At 37.1% G+C, this 18,492-nt stretch overlaps 1 protein-coding gene across 4 annotated transcripts in view; it reads right to left on the bottom strand.

The window, feature by feature from the left end:
* Positions 1-18,492, bottom strand: part of DNM1L (dynamin 1 like) — a 39,242-nt gene that overhangs the window by 6,045 nt on the left and 14,705 nt on the right. Inside the window, exons 3-19 of one of the 4 annotated variants that reach the window (XM_005482754.3) lie at positions 16,839-16,877; positions 15,615-15,661; positions 14,467-14,538; positions 13,899-13,985; positions 13,125-13,287; positions 11,713-11,833; positions 10,967-11,098; positions 10,493-10,699; positions 10,172-10,292; positions 9,162-9,317; positions 8,954-9,043; positions 7,966-8,058; positions 6,155-6,211; positions 4,863-4,940; positions 2,497-2,664; positions 1,751-1,860; positions 445-604 (exon numbers count right to left, since the gene is read on the bottom strand). In XM_005482754.3, coding sequence (XP_005482811.1) covers positions 445-604; positions 1,751-1,860; positions 2,497-2,664; positions 4,863-4,940; positions 6,155-6,211; positions 7,966-8,058; positions 8,954-9,043; positions 9,162-9,317; positions 10,172-10,292; positions 10,493-10,699; positions 10,967-11,098; positions 11,713-11,833; positions 13,125-13,287; positions 13,899-13,985; positions 14,467-14,538; positions 15,615-15,661; positions 16,839-16,877 — 1,901 coding nt within the window. The remainder of the gene's footprint in view (positions 1-444; positions 605-1,750; positions 1,861-2,496; positions 2,665-4,862; positions 4,941-6,154; positions 6,212-7,965; positions 8,059-8,953; positions 9,044-9,161; positions 9,318-10,171; positions 10,293-10,492; positions 10,700-10,966; positions 11,099-11,712; positions 11,834-13,124; positions 13,288-13,898; positions 13,986-14,466; positions 14,539-15,614; positions 15,662-16,838; positions 16,878-18,492) is intronic. The other 3 variants (XM_005482758.3, XM_014264164.3, XM_005482759.4) reach the window with 3 other exon arrangements.

Below are 18,492 nucleotides of genomic sequence, written 5' to 3'. Positions count from 1 at the left end.
TGCTCCCATGTTTTTTGCCTGAGAGCCCCTTAATTTAAAGTTTACAGCAACTGGGGGGGGGGGGGGGGGGGCGTGTTTACATTGTCCATTTCAGTGGAGGCTCCTGCCGTCCTTAGCAGGCACCTGTCTTTCCAAACCAAGACACAAAAGAAGTGGCAACCCATTAAATTCTCAAGAAGGGCAGACTTCTTCACCATACACAGTTTTAAAAGTCTGCCATAAAAGAGAAACTTCACCTACTTTCTATCTAGCCTGCTAAACTGCGGATTTAAAACCTTATATGTAATCCTTTCTGGTTGTGTATTGGTTTTAATTCCTCTAGCAGAGAAAAGCAATACAATGGCACATATTAAAAAACAGTAAAGAAAAAAGGAAGACAAATCTTCAAGCAGCCTCCCAGTGATATGGTGAACTGCTCCCAGGAGCTCCTGATGTCCTCATTACCTTGAGCATGTCAGCTGCCTCTTTCCTACGCTGTGCCATGTCCTCAGACTCTGTGAGAAGGTCATCCAACAACAGGGATTTGTACAGCTGGCCCACCAGCTCACTCTGGAGAGTGTCCTTCACGTGGTTCACCAGAAAATGCATCACTGCCTTTGGCACACTGCAAGCACATCAAGATTGCTTCTTTAAAACAATTGTTCAAAGCCAGGTCTGTTCCAGAGGAATGTACAATGAGGGCAAGCAGCTACACATAGCATTGGCTCAAACTACCAGGAATCTATCACTACTATAAATAAAAACTCTGTCAAGTAAAAGCATCATCATGTACAATATTAGAGTAGTACTAATTCATATAAGCATAACTTCTTCCAGATAGAAAGCTACACTGTAAAAAACATGAACAGTGTAAAACACAAAACAAGAATAAATAATTTTGCTCATTAGAAACCAACCTATCTCTACTGTGCATGGGATGACACACATTTAAGTATGTCAACTCTAACACCAAATTTTATGTGTAAATGGGAAGAGAAAAAGGCAAAGAAATAATTCACATTTCTGATGTTACATAGTACAAACTGTGCAGTAAAGTTAATGTAAACAAAGCACTCCCCTGACATTAAATACTACAAATTATATTGAAGGTATTAGTTTACTGGATAGACTAAAACACCTATGAGCCTCACTAACCTGCTCTAAAATCTGGTTTCCAGATTCCTGTACTTCCCTCCATACTTCCCATATACATAAAAATCATATATGAAGTTAGATCTTTCCACAAAGACATAAGCAAAATAAGTTTTATAGAATTTCTTATTAAAGAAAAAGTATGACTTTTCCACAGCAGAAAGAACTTTTTCATGCCATTACCACCCTTATAGCTAAGTGCTAGAAAACTGAGCCACACACACTAGCTCCTATTTGACCTTCCCATTTGAATTAAGAGGATGGCAAAGCTAAATTCTTTCGGGGTACACAGGACCTAGAGTTGATTCCAGTTATTTGCTGCAAATCTTCCATCTGAATTGAAGCATCCTCCAGAAAAGGAGGCATCTCCTAAATAATTAAACCTTTTACTTAATACTACACAGAACTTGAAACCATTAGAGGAAACAAGTGCTTCTTCAAACTGCTTCATTCTGTGAAGGGTCAAATTTTACTGTTGCTGTCCCTTCTAAAAAATGAATTTATTTTCTCTCTTCTTACAAACATAAGAACATGATAAAAGTAACATGAGCATATATATGATTCTTGAAATATCACAATACTTGCATGGCTTAAATATTTCAAGGAAGTTTGGGTTTACCTGTCCTGAATGTTCTTCCTGACAATAAGGAAGTAAGATTTAATAAGTCGTTCAATCACTTCACAATCTCGTTGCTCACGGGCAGAAAGTTTGCGTGCAACAGGTACAGGCTGCGTGAAAAAAATAAAACCCTCAGCTTACCAACTCTGCTCATTTGCATTTGTAAATAAAACTCAGAGCTCTAACTATTGCTCTTTTAGCCTGAGTTTGAGAGATGTAATCTGTCTTGCAACAAACCTGTAATTCTTCAGAAATAAAATTAGAGACGTATCAAAATCCACATATGTGAAACAAAGGTCACAGGGAACCACTACATTTTTTCTAAACATCTCCAAACATCTCCATCTGTTTTTAACTTAAGTGGGTTTTGCTTTAATGTTTTTTCTCCTCCTCTAGTATAAAGACTAAAATTCAGCACAAGAAGAGCAGGAATTTGAACTGAGCTAAGATTTGTTTCTGTACCAACAGCTATCTAGCCAAGGAGTTCCCCTGCACAGGAATTTGTGAAAGGAAGCCAGTTATCCCAATCATAGCCTGAAACTGGAGCAGGCAGGGAGGTTGCAGAGAGATTGGAATCAGGCAAGGAGCAAAGCAGAAGAGACTGCCTGGAGCTCCTTGTTGCAATAGTGGGAATTATTTACAAAGAGACCACATATTAGCAGCAAAGTTACAAGAGCTGGAATTGAGATGTTTCCTTTTCTAGAGACTGAACTACAAAGAAAAGGAATTTGTCTTCCAAGACTCACCACATCTAAGAGGTTTACAGCATGTCCTTTTTGAGGACTAGCAGGTAGGGCTGCAGCTGGCTTGGATTTTTCCTCTGCTGCTACCTCTTCTGCTTTGGAGGGTTTCAGCATTCCTCTCCAGTTGCCTGTTCCAGACTCCTGAGGTGCATCTGCTCCTACAGCAGGATTCTGCACAAACAGCACATTGAAAAAACATGGCAGAATTAGAACTTGGCCACTACAGAGAAGCATCTGATCAAATCACTACAGCTAAAACTCACTAAAAACAAGATTTTCATAGGTATATTCCTTCATTCTGTTCTTCCCATTCCCCACATTCATTGTCCCTTCGCTGGTTACAGCTCACAAAAGGCACCAGTAAAATGAAAGCTTTTAAAACTCATACTGTCCCTAATAAAGGGTGTGAAAATGTCTCACTTGGAGAAGTTCCACAGCATTTTAAGGGTCTACAAACCACTTCTGAAATATGGGGCGGTCTTTCTAAGTTATTTGGCTGTGACCACACATCCTATACTATCAGGATGATTCTGAAAATGTATTTTGAAGATCACCACCGCTCTTGCAATACTAGAATTTAAATACTTCAGGTTTTATTTAAATACAAACTTAAGCTTGTTACAGTAACACCTAAAAAAGATGCACATTTCTGTTCTGAGGTAGCACAGCTATGATCATATTTATGGAAGGCTTTTTTATAACAAATCAAAACAAAAATCTTCATCCTCTCAAAGTTCAGAGAGAGAAGAGAAGAAGATCAGAGATTCTGGGAGTTCCAGACAAAGAATAACTCATGAATCTTCTGAGAAAAAGATGTCAAACATTAGAAATCTGTCAAACATTAGAAATCTAACTGTCAAACATAAGAAATGACTGAACAAAAGAAGTATTAGTGGATGGTATCCACCATCTATTAATTAGTATTAAAAAACCCAAAGTTTATTTTTATGTTGAATAGGGGCAATTTTTATTTTATTTTACCTTTCCACAAGCCTAATATCTCTTCTATTTACTCTGTGCTTTGAAATCTAGTCCTGTTTGAAAAAGGTCATTCAAGGTTTTGTACTTGTCTTGCTTCAGGTATAGGAGGAAAAAAGCTAAATTTATCTATTGTGTTCACAATGAAACACCACTGGTTGATCTTAAATCTAAAAAAAAAAAAGTGAGAAACAAAGCATAGCAAGTAGAATACCAGCAGCAGCATACAGGAAGAAACTCAGCTAAGCTGTGCACATCAAAAATTTTATTTAAATTGCTCAGAGGCATTGTACAACACACTAGGAATTCAAATCAAACTCTGCTAATAAGAGAAAATTATTGTTCAGGAAAGCTCCACTGCATCATTTCTGACTGCAAGACAGCTGCTCAAAATGACAAAAATGCCACTCTTCATTCTGCATTGCTGTGGAGCCTGCTCTACCTCCAAAGCAGTTTCAGAAACAAAGCCACACAAGAGAGTGTGAAATGTATCACCCCACAGAGGACAGGGTTTATGGGAAATGCAAACCAAATCTGGCAGCTTCCTGCTGCTTCCTAAGTCACAACACTATTTTCATGGTGGCTCTTGGTTTCTTTTTAAATTTCGCAGCATATCAAACAAAACCTCTAGAACACTAATTAAAATAATAGTTAAAATTCTACTATTTACTAGTAGAACCACTTTGCTCAGGACAGAAATGGAAGCTTTGCATTTACATCTGAATGTGCAATAAAGCAGAAAGCCTGAATTCCCCTGGTACTCCTAATACACAAACTTGTGACTGTCCATCTTTTCTGACTCCTAGCAAGAGCAATTAGCAGAAAAGCCTTCAGAGGAATGTTATTTTAACACATGAGACAGCAGACCTAACATGTAAAACACTGCAGAGCACATTTCACAAATATAAGTAAACCAGGGATTCAACAATTATATGAAACAACACAAAGGAGGTTCAGTTTGAACAAAGCCTGTAAAGATTCCCTGCAGGAAGCAGGAAACTCACATTTTAGATTATCTTCTGTCCTCCTTCTTTAACTGTCAACACATTAAAAACATGCAGTTTAACAGCCATGCTGAAGACTTTTAATTACACTACTGTTGCACCCAACAATCTATGGACAGTTTGAGGTAAATTAGGTGCATATTTGCACCCCAACATATTGCAAAACAGGAGTTCAAAGAGAAAGCAGTGACTTGGCCACCTCATGGCATGTCTTGACATGCCACTGCACATAAAACCAGTAGTGCCAAGTAATCCACACTGGGGAGGACATCCAGACTGGGTAGGACACACTGTTGGTGACAATACCAATGACAAACTGCTTTCCTTACACTTGGGGTGCACAACAGAAACGTGCATGCAGTGCTTAGAGGAGAAATCAAGACAGACCTTGCCATCAGCCTCAGCAGAAGCAGCAGTAACAGTCTCCTGGGAAGCAGGTGCCAATGCACCTGGAGCTTTAGTAGACTAAGGAAGGTAAAAAATGCAGGGAGAGGGAAAAAAAAATTCAACTGAAGACCACCAAATTTACCTAGCAAATTGTAAACACTTTTACCTACTAGCATCTTTCAAAATGCAGAAAAGAAATATTTTGAATTTGCAAGAAAAACAGAAATTGAAGCAGAAAAAAAAAAAGAAGAAAAAAAAAGAAGAAAGAAAAGAGAAAAAAAAAGAAAAATAAAAGCATATCCAAGACGGTTATTTTGGATTATCTGACCTTCAATTTCATTTAAGCTCCTACACGGATGATTTAACTATGAAATCAACAAAATGAAGGATCAAAGAGCACTGAAAGCAATCTCTAGACACCTACCTTAAATTTCCAGTTCATCCATCAGTTGTCTTAGACTGATTAAAGGCAACAGTATTATATCTACTCTGGGACTCTGTCTCACTTTTTAAGGTAATGAACTTAGTGAGCAGATTTCCATCAGCTGTAGAAACTCCTGTTACAACCTCACGAGGATTCTAAACTATGGTCTCTGTCTTTGAATTCTTATAATTCACATAGTATTAAATAACTGTCAAAAATTCCAGCTTGTTGTCAGACTGTTCTTTTCTACAGCCAGACTGTTTTCCATGACATTTGGTTGGTTTTTCCACTCCTGTCACTGCACTAATCCCAAAACCTGATAAAGTTAAGCAAGCTCCAGAGACAGAATACATGAACAACTGAAAGTGTCAACTCCAACATCTGCTCCCAGAGAAAGTAAGACTGCAATAAACTGCAGTTTTAAGAGTGACTTAACAAAAACCAACCACAGGTCACTATGTTGGCACTGGACATTTGAAATCACTTGTTTATCTTTTGAAATCAGTGTGTCTCAGCTACAAATTTAAGCATGAAAGTTCTGAGTCCATCTTCAACATCTGCAGGCATTTTACACCTTACCTGAGATGACAAAATTCAAGTAATAAGTGTACTATTACATTTATAGACAAGTCTTCTGAAATACCAGATTTAAAACCTCCCAAAAATTGCATCTTTAAGAAAATTATAAAAAAAAAAAAAGAAAAGAAAATTATATTCTGCTTCTATCTTATGAAACTGAAAAGATAAAACTTAATACCTGGAAGCTCCCAAGACTGTTACCAGAGCAGCATATGAAAATTTCCAATACTTGGATTGGATCTAGGAGAATGCATTCAGCTTTATGTAAAAAACAAAATCAAACACTTACCTTGTCCCGTGGCACAGCAGAAGGCAGCTCCCGGGTTAACCTGTTCCGCCTTTGCTCCTTTAAAAACAATCCAGCAAGACCTCAGTTATGTATTACTGTGGATCCACACACAGGCAAGAGCCACATTTTACAGATGACTTCCATTTCAGACACAAATATGAGTAACTTCATCTCATCCAGGGCCATGCTAATACTATGGTCTATGAAACCCTTGATTATTTGGATGCTTTGATTACCTGGTCAAAACTAAATTCTCAGTATAAGAAGTTTTGCAAAGTTATTTTGCACCACACTCCCTAATCAAAACCTAAGCCTTTAAAAAACAATATCAGAGCTCCACAATTTGGCTCAGATAGCCTACAGCCCTCATTAAGCTGTAAATCCTCCAAGTCTAAAGGATTTGATTCTGTGGCCAGCACATGATTAGCCCAAAATGAAGGAGGTGGCAGAATTTGCTTCATAGAAAAATAGAATTTGAAGCAATTAGGACAAAGAAATGTCTGATTTTGTTTGAAATTAATAACTGATTGTCCACTGAATAAGGCTTAGGTTTACATGGTTTGGTTCTTTAAAAATGTCAATGTCCTGTTGAGGAAAACATTAGGAAAGAACATCTTTAAGTAACAAGATGATACAAATTTCTATGTTCAGCTTCACAAAGTCTTAATTTCTGTATTCACACCAGTTTCCATACACATTGTTTTTGAACTAGATTAAAGAGCAATCTACCCAGTCAAACTCAAAAGCATACCTAGTCAGTACAGAATATATGTAGAGAAGAAAGAAATTTTATAGATTATAGAAGAAATTGCATGGAATAGAAATTTTAATGTAAGCATTTAAAAAAGAAACACTACAAGAGCATGTAGTGACATGACAAGGGAGAATGGCTTCAAACTGAAAGAATGTTTAAATTATATATTCCATAGGAAGAAATTCTTTACTGTGAAGGTGGTGAGGCCCTGGCACAGGGTGCCCAGAGAAGCTGTGGCTGCCCCATCCCTGGAAGTGTCCAAGGCCAGGTTGGATGGGGCCCTGAGCAACCTGGGATAGAGGAATGTGTCCCTGCATATGACAGGAGGGTTGGAATGAGATTACCTTCCAAGCCATTCCATGATTCTGTGATGAATGAAAATGTGTTGGATAAACACAAGGGTATTAATGAGCTCTAATTAATGAGACTGCAAAAACACCAGATTGATTCTTCCAATCTCACAGAGCAGATTGGTTGTTGAACTGCTTCCATAGGATGATGGCAGCAACAAGTATTATCAGCTTTGGACTTGCAAAACACAAGATTACTGATGGGAGATTGAGGGAGAGAATGTCTCAGGGAGGCTGAAGTGTGGTAACACAGAGATTCAAGAACAAAACCAAAAGCAAGCAGAAATTACAACCTGAACAGAGGAAACAATACTTGTATTATATTTTCACAAATGAGAGGAACATTATTGATACATTGTGTCAAAGACAAAATGCAGTTTCGTCAACATGAACACACAATTACATATTTAAATTTTGCCTTAAAAAATTTCATTTCATAGGCAATATTTAATTAGATGCCCATCTTATTTTCCAAACAGAATCCTTTCAGTGAAGTATCAACCAGTGATCCTAAATGTAACATAAAAAAAAAATTAACAAATCCACAGATCATTAGAGTATACACCATATTCATAATTCATCACATTTCTCATGCCTCAAAATGCAGAAATGTGCTTCAAGGAAAGAAGCACATTTTATTGTTATTTTATGAATTTCACCTTTACTTAAAGAGGCCAGAAACTTTTTAAGAGAACATCATTTCTTACCTCTATGTTGTTATTCATTAACCCACAGGCATCAGCAAAGTCTGGATGTTTGGTATTGATATAAGCTAACTCAATGGCCACCAGATTATGAACCTGCAATGCAAAATATTCCCAGATCAAAAATTCAGGGAGTAAATCTAATGCCAGTGCAGAGCAATGACCTACAATGCTGGCAAGCACAGCATTTTACTGTTACTGTGTTATTTTTTGTCTTTTGCCCACTTTGTTGGCTGTTTGGTAAAAGGAAAAATCACTAAGCCTTGTGTTCATGTTCATTGCCATACTCTGAAGATAAAAAAGGGGCAATAGGCATGGTTTTACTAATTGTTTATCTAGATTTGCCCATAGCAAAAGATCACTCAGCCACAAACCACCTACAATATGTGAACCAGGGAGAGATGGTTCACTGTGAGGGACAGTGAGTATAAAAAGCAATTTTTGCTTTTCACATCAAATGCAGAGTCAAATACTGAAACACTCTTTACTGCCCAACAGGCAGTCCAATTGAGATTTTAATATTAAAACATTTACTTAAAGGTACAAGTTGAACTTTTAGTTTTCACTAGGTAAGGGGCATTACAAGCCTCTGAAACACACAGAATAAGGATTGCAATTTAATTTTCATCACTGCATCCCAAACTCTACAGTATGTGCACAGCTTCTGTAACAAGGGATGGAAATAACCTATATGAGAAAGACTAGATGATGCTAAATTGAAATTTTGTAGAATTCTTCTTGGGAAATTGAAACATAGGGGACAACATGCTTAACCCTAACCCCATCCCTTTGTTTTATATGTATCCATAATATAGAAGAGTGCATACATATTAAATGTGTACACATCAAAATGCGTACATATTAAATAACTATCAATTTAACAAATAAGTTAAGATTCCTTTAATAACTTGGGTTCCTGTGCTAACAGAAACATCAAGACTTCAGAAAACATGCACTTCTACCAGCAAAATTACAGTAGATGGAAACCTACCATTTCATTCGTGACAGGAAGTCTCCTACGCAGAAGACAGGTTACTACTTCAACTATGGCATCGTGCAATTTAGGAAACCTCAGTAATTCCTAAAAACAAACCAAAGTTTCACTGGTGAGACTTCCAGAAGTTTTTAAGCAAGTAATCACACACACCCACACACACATGCCATGATTACAATCCCAGCTGCAGAGCATGTATTTTTACCTGTGTACTGTAATTACTACAGTGCTGGATAATCCTCTGCATTTCCTCGTGAACCAGCTCCACACAGCGCAAGCTCGGTTCTTCCAAACGTTTGATTTGCCTTTTTACCAGCAACTCAAAGGAAACCTCAGGAACAAACAAGGCAGGACGGGGACCCTGTTTCAAAAGGAGGGGAAAAGCTGCTAAATTGTGTATAAAACATGATGCATTTCTAAGAAGTAGTATTTAATGAGGCCCAGAATAAATCAGGTCACAGTGACACTCAGAACAAATATCAAGTATATGTAAAAATAAAAGATGTAAGTTCCCATCTTTAAGACAAAATGTATTAAACAATGATTAACTAGCATTCTTCTAGAATCTTAGAGGTTTCTACCTACTCATGTCACTTTAGGCTTACAAATCTCAACAACGCTTTTTGAGGATCCACATTTTAATGAAATCTATTATAAAGGAAAGACATTTTCTTTCTAATTTCAGAGAGAGACACTGTCATTATTTTTTGGACAGTCATGGGCATCTAATGCCATACAAACAAGATAGGTGGGTTTCAGTGTTTGGAGTAATTTCACTTATGACCAATGCTTAGCTACACATACAACATTTTTTACCTGAAATATGTCATCTTTCCTGTTACTAAATCCTGTTTTTACATTTACAGGAGGATGATAACATACACACAGATCATTCTAATGGAGTACTCATGCTCCAAGACCATGCAGAAACCTGCCTGTCTGTCTACACACAACAGACACAGTAGAAAAGCAGACTGACATGTCTGACATCCAAAGTCAAGCTTGAAGGAGTGAACATTTTATTAAATTCTGCAAAATTTAAAGGTGGCCTTACTCTGTTAATTCTCAGCAACACCAATTCCCATATTAGCAAGAAACCAAATCTGTCAGGAAAACACTGAACCATCTCAAATCTATGCCTCTTATATAGAATTAAACCTTAGCTTCCTATCTAACATACAGCCACAACACTCAGAAATACAGAAGAACACTCACAGTGGCATTTCTAATGGCAGTCAGAATGTCAATTGTGTTAAGGCCACCCAGAGGGTCAACAGATTCTAAAGTTCTTCCAAAAGTCTCATGAAAAATATAACAGATTCTGGCTCCACCACATCTGAAAGAAGAAAATAACAACTGAAGTAGCAAATAAGAAGGAGAAAGCTCTCATTAAAAACCTTTCTTACAGTTGCTTGGATTCAAACTTTTTTGAGTATGTTATGGTCCAGTGCAGTAATTTTGCCAGTGAGAGCCAGCAAGAGCCACTGGGTCAACCAAACCACTCAGTCAATATTCCAGGAAAACACTTGTACTTACAGCTCTGAAGTCTCTATGTATTTTGCTGTTCCTTCAATAGTATTACAATATTCTGTGGCAAATTTGGTGATCAGCTGCAATAAAGTAGCACTTTTGTCTTCAACAGGTTCCCCATAGCTGTTCAGTAGAGATTGGTACTGGGCAGCTAAAACATTAATTCTGGTTTTCAGTTCTGGCAAGCAATCCCTGATATGATGCATCAGCAATCTGAAAATAGAAAACAGTCCCTTATTAGAAGGGAGGAAAAGTTTCAGCTTTATCATCTTCATCAAAACAGAGATGAGACACAAAATAACCACCAAAGGAAAACACTTGGGAAAACTAAAGTAAATTCAGAAATTTAGAGAACCAGAGTTTGCAACGAGAGTTTTCTTTAATGCATTACTGTACAGCACCAAAAGAGACACTAAGAAAGAGTACAAAGAAAGGTCTGCACAGATGTGTAACCCATCAGCTTATGTCTTCAAGGAATACCTGTTCAGTGTTCTAGCAAGATACTTGGTTCCATTTCGATTGGCAAGGGAAGGATATTTCTTTTGGAGAAACCCATACTCATCACGAATGGAATCAGCCACACTCTTCTTATTGTTAATATCCAACTGACTCCTGAAGGGAAAAGGCAGAGTTACACACTAGTTACTGCATGTAAAGTAAAAGTAAGTTACACTTCTGCTTGTCTGGACAGAATATTTAACAACTTGGTTATGCTTTATACACATAACTCACCATCCTTAGACTCTAAAGGTTTTTATTTGTTTCTCCATGCAGCATAGTCAACAAATCTGTACTGGTAGCAGCTATACACAGAGTAAGCAATGCTCTTACCAAAACTACATGAGATTTGACCTAAGTAAGGTAAAAAAATACAGCAAACAGTTCCACAGTCATATGCATTTAGGACTAATATACACAGGACCTGTGCTGGATCAGAGCTAATGTGAACAGCTGACCAGAGGCACCTCTCAAGCTGAAGGACAACAGCAGAAGTGGTGACACTAAAGTTCTTCTAGAAGTGTCTCTACTCCCGTCTGCATTAGCAATTGGTTGAGTGGAAGAACAAAGGCTTTGAGAAGTGAGCAAAAAGTTTCTCACTTGCTTATTCATAAGTGCATTTCAACATTGTCACCTTGTTTTTAAGACTATATTCATGGTTTAAAAAGCAGAAGCATTACTTCATATTAACAGAGTTTTAAAAATAGCACCAATGTGCCCACACAGACCTATTCACTACTCCAATGATGCCAAGTTTGACTGGAATCACTCTTCCCATGAGCACATCCATAGCATCAGTGCCAGCATCCATGAGATCCAGCTTTGTGATAACAGCAAGGGTTCTTCGACCTACCAAAAGGAAAACACTCACAGGGATGTTCTGATTTCATCAGAGTACCTAAAACTCATAATTCAGCAAATGGAGAATTAGTGACCTAAATTCATTAAATAGGGAAATACTGCCCATCTAAACCAGTAGGTTAACACACATAGGATTTGTCTGGGACCTCAATATTTCCTGAGCTCCTGGTCTGAAAATAAATGGGGCAAGTACATTTTCTTTAAAATATAACACACTTTTTGAGTCTAAAAAAATAAATCAGCATCTCAGTAAAATCAGGAAGTTCTTGGGTCTTGAAATCTTCCTGTGAGTGTAGTTACTTTACTACTGTAGGTTCTCACTACACAGTATTAATCCTGCAGAACCTGCAACATGATCTGCCACTCCAGACCTTAAAGTTTCAGAATTTTGGGAAGTGATCCAAAAGACGCTGTCGATCATTTTTACAGGAGTAAAATAAAAGGGATATCTTGAACCAGGACAGTTTAACTGAGCTGACTGCCAGAAGAGGTTTTCCCTCAAGGTTATGTGGCAGACAAGTCAAAGCAGACTTGAAGTTTGAAAACAATGAAGAAATGTTACATTTTATGGAAAGAAAAGTTTGAGGGTACCAACACTAAAACCAACACTAAATTTTAGCCTAATTTCTGTGTGTTTATTTTCCAAGTGTTTTAATCCATGTTCTTTCAAATCACACAATGCCATTTGTTAGTCATTGCACTGACAGCACTTTGCAAAAGCAAGAAGCAGGCAGCCAGTAGCTTCAGATCTGTTTCAAAGTCCTTAGGTAAATATAAAATTATACTTTTCCTATTCCATTAAATCAGTGAGTTCTCCCACATAAATACAGAGCACAGAATTCATCTTATCCTTACTAGAAGTCACTAAACTAACAGCTAGACAGTGGCATATTTTCTCTACCAAAGGAAACAATGTTGCACAACAAAGCATGAAGCTGCCCTAAAAGACCACTGTGAACTAGTAAAACTCTGAAAACCCCCAGCATTCTTAACATTATTTTGCTGCTGTGGAAATAGAAGTGACTCTATGATTATTAGAATAGTTACCTGGCCTGCTGGCAAGCCAGAAATCTATCAGTTATTGATTCATCCCAGCATTCTCTTGAGCTACAGAGACTGCAGCAAGAAGTCTTTAAGCAAATACTAAACTTATATTTCCTAGGAAATGTGGTGACATTTACTTTTCTTACTATATTTTGCTCAAACAATCTCAGTTTATTTTAGGATTGAGTTTCAAAAAGCAGTTGAATTACAGCATCCAGCTAGCCTTGGTGCTCACCATCTGGATCCACCTCCCGAGCTATTTTCAGGGCTTCAGAAGTGGCCATGTCTGTGTTGGCAGCTGTGACTGCCAGGATAATGGAATTGGGGTTGCTGATGAACTGCAGGATGAGCTCTCTTATTTGAAGTTCAATGTCTTTAGGCTGATCACCAACAGGCACCTAGAGAAAAAACCAAGAGGGAACTGTTCAAAATTGTGTCTTTATGCCTGCATGAGTTTTGGTGTCCAAGAACCACGTGCACAACTGGCAGAGTGGGGTGGGGATGTGTGCATGGGCAGGGAAGGAAGTAATCCTGTCATCTTCATGTCTCACAAAATTATTCCATATATAACCTGAACAAGAAGGATCTGAACATTTCTCTTAGGATATCCTCACTTTATACAGCCTCTTACACAAAATACACACAGCCAATCCTGGAGAAGCAATGTGGAAGAGACTTTCCAAGTTGTCATATATTCATCTATCTGCAGGTACAGCTCTGAGACCTGGAGCGCTACCTCCTCTATGGAAAGGAACATGCAGCCTACACACCTACCATCACTTTTATGTAGAAAGAGGAAAAACATCAGCAAATCTATCTCTGACATCAGCAAAGTGCAGCAGAAGCCCAAATCTTACCCCGGAAGACAGTGACATGTCACATTTACATAACACTACCTAACCCCAGGAAAGCAGTTTAACAAGCAATGCAGAACCATGGCAAAGAGTGAACAGGCACACCTTGTTCAAAAATACACACTGAGTCAGCAGAGGAGCATGCTGCACCTTACCTTTGTCATTCCAGGTAAGTCCACAAGAGTCAGATTTACAACATTAGCTGAAAAAATCTTAAGATGAATGGGTTCAGGGCTGATCCCCTAGAAATACATTAATAAGAAGTAAAAATTACTGGCCTGGATTATTTAAATTCATCACAAGAAAATCCAAAGGCTGTAGATTCATACTACAAAGACTTTCTTTCACCACATACCTTAAAACACACAGCAAGGAAAAAAAGCCAACCATATGTCAGCCAATTCTTTTGTCTCTGTCAGCTGCCAGTTTTATAATTACATAAAGGCAGGTATGTAGAAAAACTAAAGCAAGTTTAACTGAAAGTTTATTTTTTGTACTTTTATTACAGAATCTTGAAGTAAAGCAACAATTCTCTGTCTTTCAGCTGAAGTAATTGTTCTCATGAACACAGTGAAAAAAATCTCAAGATAGCAAGAAGTATTCCCATGTTCTTCATTACAACAGTTAAGTGCTTTTCACTCCTGGGTGTTGAAACTCTTTAAGAAAGGTTTAAGCAGCAAGAAAATCAATAGCAAGACAACAGATGGACAGGACAGGATTTACCTTATTGTTTCCTGAAATCCTCTCTGTTTCATTTTCTATTTCCTGACGAATTTCATCAAAATCTGTATAGATCTGAATGATGAAAAAAAAGTTTAAAAATCAAAGACAGCATTCACTTACTTAACTGCAAAATAATGTTCTCCAATGAATGGTGAAAACCTCTCTAAGTATACAGAATATTTAAAAAACATGTAAGAATTACTAGTAGTCCTTTAATTGATGTAAACAGGAATGATCAGTGCTAAGAATTACAGAAATTGGTATTTAATCTGTTGACTAATTCTGTGAGATGGCAGTTATTAGCACTTATGACCAATGTCAGCCACAAGTTGTTAATTTGTGTCCACCTACAGAGAATTCCAAATACTTAATTCCATTCTGAGTCTAGTTATAATCCTTTGAAGTTAATAAGCAACATGTAGCCTAAACTCCTTCTCATCCTGAAGAGGACAAAGGGCAGTTTCATATTCAAATTTTTCCACTCTTGTAAAACCTCTTCTCCTGCCACCAACCAAAAAAGGTTAGCACAGAGCTGTCCTTCCACTGATTCCCTCTACATTCCTCTCTAACTTCACTTCAACTTCTAGCATTGCCTAGAATGTGAGAAAATCACTTTAAAATAATAAACACTCGTATCATTTATCTGCCAACAAAAATATGACTGTCTTCAAGCAAGAATTAAGCTTTGGCTCTTCCTGAGGTGCTGGGTCATCTCAGTTTGTGCTCCTTCACCCTGATGCACATGAGGCCCTTTTTTCTTTCTCACAGCTTTCTAACAAACCTTTGAAGTAGCCAATTCTTCAATGGACTGAAATGACTTCTGCTTACACCTTGTCCTGTGACATCCATTCTAATTTTGGCAATGCACAAAATAGAATAAACAACAAAATAACCCAAAAAAGGACTATGAGAACTCAGCAGAATCAACGACCCACATAACAGATATTTTAACATTTTATGTTTTCAAGTTTTCTACTCATGAAAAGCAAAACACAAAATCTTCAATACTCTGCCATATAGTACAGCAGGTACAATAATACCAATAAACATCTTCTCTTCAGGAAAGTCAAGGGAAGAGATAACAGAATGAAGTATATATCTGTTAACATATTTAGGACACTGCTACTTCATCAAGAGAGTAAACATACCTTATTTTTGGTATGAAGAAATTTACCCCATTCTGCAGCATCTACCTCTGAAAACAAAAATGGATACATGAGAAAAAAGTAGATTATTCACTAACATTTTTTCCAAGGCCTTGTCATTGAAAACTATGAGATTTTTTTTTTTTCAAGCAGCAAAATAAAAATAAGTTAGCTTTCTACAATTAGGTGTTAAATAGCTCAGTATAAATAGATTTATGATTCTGTCTACTGAAGCACTGCACCTCACTACTATGTCTAATTTGTCTCACACAAGGTCCACCTTCCTACCTATGACTGAGCTCATTATTTTTCTATCCTGCCATCTTTCAGAAATGGTCTTGTTCACTAAATATCAGCTTGTAACAGAAAACAAAAGAATTATTAGCAATAGCTTAAAAACCTGGGAAAGAAAAGGCTAGCATTTAGCACCTCTTTTTCTAAACCATGCAAGTGAGATCAAATTACAGCTGAAAGAAAAAGTTAGAAAAACCTGTAGAACTAAAAGCAAGCAAACGGAAAATACATAAGAATTCTGCGTAACGAGGAAGCCTTAGGAGAACATGTCTCTTCCCAAATCTGTCAAGGACCAAACATCTTCACTCTTGTCAGTCACCACTGAGGTCCAGAATTACTTGGGGACTATGCAAGAGCAGTCCCAGAAACAGCAAAGGAGGTTTTGTTCAATTCCTGCTTTGTAGCACAGGCAGCAATTTGAGTCACACTGCAAGATATTCACATTTTTACTATTAGGTTTCCAAGTAGTAGAGGCAAGTTCCATTTCCAATTTTTGGAGTTATTTCCTCTGAGCTCCCTGACACAACAACCTCCTCTACAAGAACTGTCTACAAGAAATCTGGCCCTTTGGAAAACACATGGTTTACCTACAATCAAGTAATCTTTCCAAACATCTTTTTCACTTAAGTTGAAATTTAAGAAAGTTGATTGAAGTTTTTTTTTAAGGATTTGGGAATTAAAAGTGCAGGAAGTTCTATGAAGCAGCAACAGCACAGAAGAAAAGCAAAAATTATCTCATTCTAATGCAACAAGGTCAGAAAACTGAAAATCAATCAGATCACAAGACAGCAAAATAATCACCAGAGTAGCTGAAGTGTAAAAGGAAAAGTGTAATCAATCAACAATCAATCATGTGGCATGAAATGTATGTGATTAGTGTAGATAAGCATGCACTTCAGGTGTAGGGAGAAAAAGCAAGTGGATAAAGGCAACCTTTAGCAAGGTGTCTTGAATTTTTCCATGTAGCAGGGTCTGCAGTTAAAGAGAAACAGCATTGAAAGGTGTTTAACATTTTTAATCATATTTAATATAGCATTTTATTCAGTTTCAGTACCAGATTCAATTACAAAGAGCACAAATGCATGCAGACAGATGTGCATGCTATTCTAGTATTGATGAGAGTGTGTAACATATTAGCAATATGCACAGAAATAAGACCTTAAACACATAGAAATGATGCCTATAAATCAGATATTCTATACAACAAAGCTGACTTAATGATGATTATTATTGCCATACACCTAATTCTAATAGCCCAATGTATTTTCTTATCTGAATACAGAAAACAGCATCACTGGGCTCCACAGAGCTGAACTTCTTTGGCAAAATATATTTCTCATAATTTACTCATAGGAAGAACCAGAAAGAGTAAAGAAACATTTACAATGTCATTGGAAGTAGTGTTACTGTATAGGAAGGAAATCTGATGCTGTGCATCAATATTTTTAAGACTCAATTAAAGAATAACATCAATTCTGAGACAGATTTAAGAAGAGACAACACATGCATTATCCTTCTCAACTTATAATTTTTCAAAATAATTATGGAAACTTCATTACAAAAAACCACCCAACTTCTTACTGAGGGGCTGATGAATTTAAAACTCTATTTTCCTGTGATGTCTGGACAACACCCTGAAAGTACAAGCAGCACGACAAAATAGTAAAGATATTTTTGGTTTGGTTTGGTACAAAACTCAGATAGTACAACAATAATCAACTCATCTGTTTGAAAAGCCTATCTGGAGAGCTGATGTTTTGCTCAGTCAAAGGTGTGTGTATCATCAACAGAAATATGATTTTTATGGACTGGATCTGTTAAGGAAAAATTTTTAAAACCAAACTTTCATCCCTACTGTTTTGCACAAGAACAAGAAGGAACAAGAGCTATGGAGAAAACATCATCAGGAAAAAGCTTTTGTTTGTATTGGTTGGTACACAGGCAAAATTACATACCAGCCTCCAAAGTAAGTGCAAAATTAAAGGGTTTCTCCATTCTAGGTTATTTAACAGGTTTTATTTACTGTTCAGAGGAAATAAAGTAAAATGCCCATAGAGGAAGAAACTACAACATGTTCAGTATTGTATTGCTCATCTCCTCTTGAAAATTAAATCTAAGGGAGTAAAGAGAGGCCTTAAGCCAGGAAGAAAAATATACAGCAAGATACCCTGCATTTTAACTTGCTAACACCTATGGAAAAGTTTCCCAATAGTTCCAATTTAATGCAAAGGAGCTTTTAGGAAAGGAGGAAGGATTTGCATTTCTCTCAAGGTAACAATGCTCAAGGCAAGGAGAAAGTGTTTTAGCTAGCCTACATTTAGCAACCCACTTTTCTGGTTTCCACAAAGAATGTTTTTTTATCACTCATTTAACTGCTAAATCAGTCTTCCCTCAGTTACTTTTTGGAAGCTTTTCAGGGAATACCTTCAGAGGAATTTATCACCTGATTACTCTAAAGATTAAATGCTAGATAAAGGTGGGACAAAATGACACTTGGGTCATGATGAAATCCAGTATTACACACCAAGAAATTACTAAAACAGCAGCCATTAAGAACAAACAGATCCTGCTTTTCCAAAAAAACCCC

Source organism: Zonotrichia albicollis, chromosome 4, assembly GCF_047830755.1.
Source record: "Zonotrichia albicollis isolate bZonAlb1 chromosome 4, bZonAlb1.hap1, whole genome shotgun sequence".
Classification (NCBI taxonomy): Eukaryota; Metazoa; Chordata; class Aves; order Passeriformes; family Passerellidae; genus Zonotrichia; species Zonotrichia albicollis.
The sequence above is the reverse complement of the archived record's forward strand: the minus strand, read 5'-3'. Positions and strand labels throughout refer to the sequence as shown.